This window comes from Aptenodytes forsteri, unplaced genomic scaffold (assembly GCF_000699145.1).
Source record: "Aptenodytes forsteri isolate BGI_AS27 unplaced genomic scaffold, ASM69914v1 Scaffold100, whole genome shotgun sequence".
NCBI lineage: Eukaryota > Metazoa > Chordata > Aves > Sphenisciformes > Spheniscidae > Aptenodytes > Aptenodytes forsteri.
This window is the reverse complement of record NW_008796216.1, coordinates 3,609,790-3,615,578: the sequence shown is the minus strand read 5'-3', so window position 1 is coordinate 3,615,578 and position 5,789 is coordinate 3,609,790. Positions and strand designations below refer to the sequence as shown.

Below are 5,789 nucleotides of genomic sequence, written 5' to 3'. Positions count from 1 at the left end.
GCCACGAAAATTATCAGGGGGATGGAACACCTCTGCTATGGAGAAAGGCTGAGAGAGTTGGGGTTGTTCAGCCTGGAGAGGAGAAGGCTTCAGGGAGATCTTATTGCAGCCTATCAGTGCTTAAAAGGGGCTTATAAAAAAGATGGCGGCAAACTTTTGAGCAGCCATTTTGAGAATGGCTTTAAACTAAAGGGGAGTAGATTTAGACTAGATATAAGGATGGTTTTTTTTTCGCTGAGGGTGGTGAAGCACTGGAACAGGTTGCCCAGAGAGGTGGTGGATGCCCCATCCCTGGAAACATTCAAGGTCAGGCTGGACGGGGCTCTGAGCAACCAGATTTAGTTGAAGGTGCCCCTGCCCACAGCAGGGGTGTTGGACTAGATGACCTTTAGAGGTCCCTTCCAACCCAAACTATTCTATGATTCTATGAGAAAAGAGGGACAATAGGGGTAATATATCACTGCAGATACATCACCACAAAACTGCTGTGGAAGAAGTCAAAATCAGGCTAAGGCATCTGAGTCAAAAAGCTTAACCTAGGATAAGGAAGAAAGGAAGAGAGGAAGAAAGGAAGAAAGAGGTGTATGATCTATATACAAACAAAAAGTGTTGAACTTTTAAATTAAGGGCCTAGGTTTCTAAAGGATTCTAAAACCACTTAGTGTTAAAGATTCTGCTTGGCAGTGCCTGAACATTAAATTTCACAGGCTTTGTAAGCGTCCTACTGAAGTGTTAATGCTGAAGTGCTGTAATGCTAGCTAGCAAAGACACTCTGGGTAGCTTCTTCTGTTGCTTTGATTAAGGAAAAGAAATTAACTTCTCCAGATGTTCCAAAAACAGAGAAATCTCACACAGCATTTATTTGATTAGGAAAAGGTGAAGCAGCTTATTAAACATAAAGGAAAGCCTTTAATTTCATGACATAAAAAAATAAAGAGCTTTATTACAGGCCAGGATAACTAAACAGAATGACTTGTGATATTGATACAATTTTTTATCGTGAGGAGGCTAGAAGATTATTTGTCAAAGGTCAGTGACATAATAGTTACCTTTCTTATCCATCCTCTCAGTTTAACTTTATTTTATACACTTTATTCTTCCCATTTCTCATTTACCACTACAAAAACAATCCTAAAAGTACATGCTATAAAAGAGCAACTTTTTAAATTAAATGCTCCATGTTTATCTTGTTAAGATATCAGTAGGATTACTGCAAATACCAGCAATTTAATAATAAAAAATAGTAATAAAAAGAATTAAATATAGCTAGAAAAATCTCTAATACTAACACTACAACAACATTCAATGAACCACTACAAAAGACAGTGAGTGTGAAAACAATTTTCAAAGAGAACAAAGATTATAACTTGTTTAGAAATCTAAGAAACTAGATTTCCAAGAACATATGCAAAACTGTGTTTTCCCACTGATAAACATTTCAAATTACATCTCAGAAATTAATAGTCATTAAAATTCATTTTAATTAGTAAACTAAAAGTATATAAGGAGAATATGCATTTGGTATCTTAAATGTCTTTATTCTAGGAGTGCAAAGAGTGTAGGTCAACCTTAATGGGACGAGGGGAAAAACATATATTCTCTTTTCATATCCTTTAAACTATTTTCTTTCTCTTATGCAAGATAATAAGGCACATTGTAGCTAACCAGCAGAAGATATCATAATGAGTTTTAAAAACCTGTATCATCAGGAGGCAAGATTGAGAAGGACTAAATACACTAATATTAGCATTTAGTAGAGTAAGTCATATTCATATCTGTTATATAAAGACTGCACAAAAGTTATTTTATCAAGTAATTATTCCATATCTTCCATATGCTCTTCAGATTTTTTTCCTCCCCCCACATTTTTTGAAAGTGGCATCACTCTTTCCAGACAGGAGAGACCCTATGCTTACTTGATATCTGCTTGTAACTCTAACTGTTCTTTTCACCCTAGCATTGTATAGTATATGGAACATATGTTAATAATATTATATCATCATCCTTTACACTTTTATATCTCTCTTTAAAGGATATTGTAAAACTTTACCGTATGTTTAACATGAGGAAAAATATTTCATATTTGTTTATAGTGTAGTTTTATTATGAATAACCTTGTATTTTCTTTCAAAACATTGATAAAGTTGAATCCATAACCTAATCTCCTTTGAATAAAAATATCTTCTTTAAATAGTCCTTCCTTATCTTTGATTTTTTTAGAACTCAAAATTACTTTTTAATTCATGTAATACATGGAAAAATATTTTGTAAAGTGCTATAATTTTTAATGAAAAAGTCACATGGAGCTACAGATCACATTCAGTGTAAGGTCTTATATACGTAGAATAGGACTTGTAAAACATTTAAGTGCAAAATTGAAATCTCCAATCCTCCCATTCATTTACTGTCTAATTCAGGAGGCGTTTAAAGACAGCACCCTTTGGAAAAAAAAGCACATAACTAGAGTACTTAAGCCCACGTTTTAGGCTGAATGAATTCTCTAAAATAAGTACAGAAGGTAGCTATAAAAGTCAACAGAAAGAGATAGGTGGCCTTAATAGGATCTTTCAGAGCAAGATTTGGCAGTTAGGTTTACGGTTGGACTCGATGACCTTAAAGGTCTTTTCCAACCTAAAAGTTTCTATGATTCTATGATTCTGTAAGATTAGACATGTAACTTAAAAGGAATGTTACAGAGTCTTTCAGTTAAAAGATATAGGACATGATGGTTCACATCTTTAATCTAAATATGCCAGTGGTAAAGGAGTTGGGAAAAAAAAAAAAACACAACAATAAAAAGAGAAAAAAAATCATTATGAGTTATAACCAACCACTTTGACAAAGATGTGATGCATTATCACATTGTATGTCTCTAAGGAAAGCATTAGCCCTACTCTTACAAAGAACTACATTTTCTCATGCCTTTCCACTGTTTTTTCCTTTAGGAGGTATGGTTTTATAAGAAATGCCTATATTGCCTATTGCAGTGTGGACCAATGGAGTTGCATAAAGCTCAGAAGGTGTTTCACAACACAATTCCAACTGTAGTTTGCTAAAATAATATAATTATTTAATAATTATATTAATTGGTAATGTTGCTATTTCATTTTTTTTACGTATTCTTCTCCCTAAAAGAGAAATTAATAGTCCAAAATAGGTTTTAAATTATTTGCATGCATTCCTTCTTGCTTAAATAGAAATATATATTTTTGCAAAATGTGTAAACTGTCTTCCAGCTGTTCTGATGCACAGATTAAAAAGCAAGAAAAAATGGAAGACATGGGAATAGCAGCCACATCTTGATGGCCATTTAACAGTAAATGTACCCATTGTTTGTACAGAAGTTACACATTGTCTCTTATGCTAGAAATTTTCTAATGCCATTCACTACTGGAATCATCGGTTTAGTACTTTTACTTCTATACTGTCAAAAATGCAAAACAGCAAAAGTGCCTGGCAGTAAAACTCTGTTCTTTAATTTGAAAATAAAACAAAACTCAATACTCTCATTTGTTCAAATATTTACTACTTCCTAACTGAACTGCTGAAGTCAGGTGGCATGGCCTTTCTCATTCCCAATGACAAACGTTCTGTCCAGACATTGTTTTTTCCCTTTAGCCAGTAGGGCACATTTGTGTCTTACTCCTGGAGCCTGTCAGAATTCTATAATGTCTATGCAATAATGTGATAAAATACAGTTTAAATTAAAATGAAAAAAGAGTTAATAATTCTTAGTTTAATAATTCCACTAATAATAATAATACAAATCAGAAAAAAGAAGGGAAAAAAAATCACATGGAGCTTCGATAATTTCTGGCAGTATCATGAGTTCCCATAATCAACACAACTGACAGGTATTAATAGGAACAATAAATCACTGCTGAGGAACATGATTCATAAAATATTTATGATTTATAAAAGCACATACTATTCTGGCTTTAGCTGCTTACATTACAGATTAGGATAAAGGTGCAGTTCTTCAGCAAAAGCTGAATTCCATACACGCATACAAACAAGTAAACCAAAATCAGAAAGTATTGTGAGTTCTGAAGCAAAGGTACTACCAGAAAATTACCTTCACATCTGGGGAAATGATAGTTCCAATTCCTGTTGATTCCATGTTGGCATGTGAGAACAGGCTCTCCCCTCAAAACATATCCAGGATAGCATTCAAATGATACTGACTGACCCACACTGTAATCTGAGTTGACTATATATCCATTCAAAAAAGGAGGAGGATCAGGGCAGTTCTGTAACTCGTAAGCTGGAAGAGAACAGAAGTACTTTTTATTGCTTAGTCAGCTCCCAACACAGGAAGTAAACATTAACACAAATTCTGTAATACATTCCATAATAAGTAAACACTGGAATGCCAAACTCCAGTAATAGAGTGATTAACATATGAATAGAAATAAATCATCCATTTGGACCATCCACATCTTGATAATGAAATTAAAAAATTAGCTCTAGAGACAAAGCATAGGAAAGATCAAAATCTGGAATAGGAATCTGGAATATTGCCACCTACATCAGGAATTTAGAGAGGAAAGTCAAAGAAACACTGGGGGTAGGGCATGACGATGGAATATTGTGGTTTAGTAGTTCATGTTGAAGCTTCAGATTAGGATATTTTATAAATTATGTCTTTATTTTTAAATAAATTTCTAGGCTCAGACCTAGTGCCTGAATTCTGAGAAGTAATAGTTTTATAATAGGATAACTTTTTAAAAACAATACATGGCATTAATTTGTTTAATAAATAAGATGGATATACTTAGTATGTCACTAAGTGACATAATTTCATGAGTATGTCAAACATTTTCATAAACTTTATTTATACTCAGTTTTAATTTAATATGTTAATTCTGAAATAAAAAAAAAAACACCTTGTTCTGAATGCAGCAACATTGAATCCAAAAGCTGCACACAGTAATATTAATAATTTAATTGACTAAATTTAATAGGTGGCTCAAGATTAAAAATTATCACAGAATTTTTCAGATAACTTTTTCCTATCCTGATATGTAAGAAACAAGGCAATTCATTCCAAGTAAGAAATAGTAAAATTATTTAGGAAAAAAAATTTGTCCATGATGCCTGAAATTAAACTATATTTATTAAAAACGTATATCTATTGAATGATCATGTTCATAGTGCAATTTCCAAAATTTGAAAATACTTTTTTTTATTGATATGCAAGTATACTTATGTAATTAATGATGGCATAAGAACTTGAGACAACTTTTTTTCTGATAACATTCATATACGTTCATAACGTTCTATGTGTCATCTACTAGAAATGGATGTAATTGCAGCACAACAAAAAAATGGAGTTTTGCGGCACTGTGAGCACTATGTCGCAAAACAAACATTTCAAATTGAGGATAAACATATATATTACTCTGGTGATTCATATTTATTTGACTGGCAATATTCCAGTTTGTTCATTACCTGCATCAATAAAATTGTACAATGATTTCAACAATAAATCAGCACACAACTAACCACAGCAATTGTTTAAATGTGTTTTCACATTTAAACGCTATAATAAGTACTCTAGTAAGGTATAGCAAAGTCATTCATTCATTAAAATTTTATGAAATGCAAGATTTACACAATCCGTTGGATTTTTTAATGTATATTAAACTATGTAAAAAAAAATCACTTAACCAAAAACATGAAAAGAATTAATGAAAGACTATAAAGTCACAGAGCATCAGAACGATCTAGAAAAATGACAGAAGTCTACCAAGGAAGAAGTTCCTTTTAGATATATCCCATACAAAAAA

The 5,789-nt window shown here is 32.4% G+C and overlaps 1 protein-coding gene across 1 annotated transcript in view; it reads right to left on the bottom strand.

Moving 5' to 3' along the window:
* CSMD1 (CUB and Sushi multiple domains 1) overlaps window positions 1-5,789 on the bottom strand; it is a 1,345,565-nt gene that overhangs the window by 147,965 nt on the left and 1,191,811 nt on the right. Inside the window, 1 exon segment of the mRNA XM_019474454.1 lies at window positions 4,076-4,264. Within this exon segment, the coding sequence (XP_019329999.1) occupies window positions 4,076-4,264 (189 nt within the window).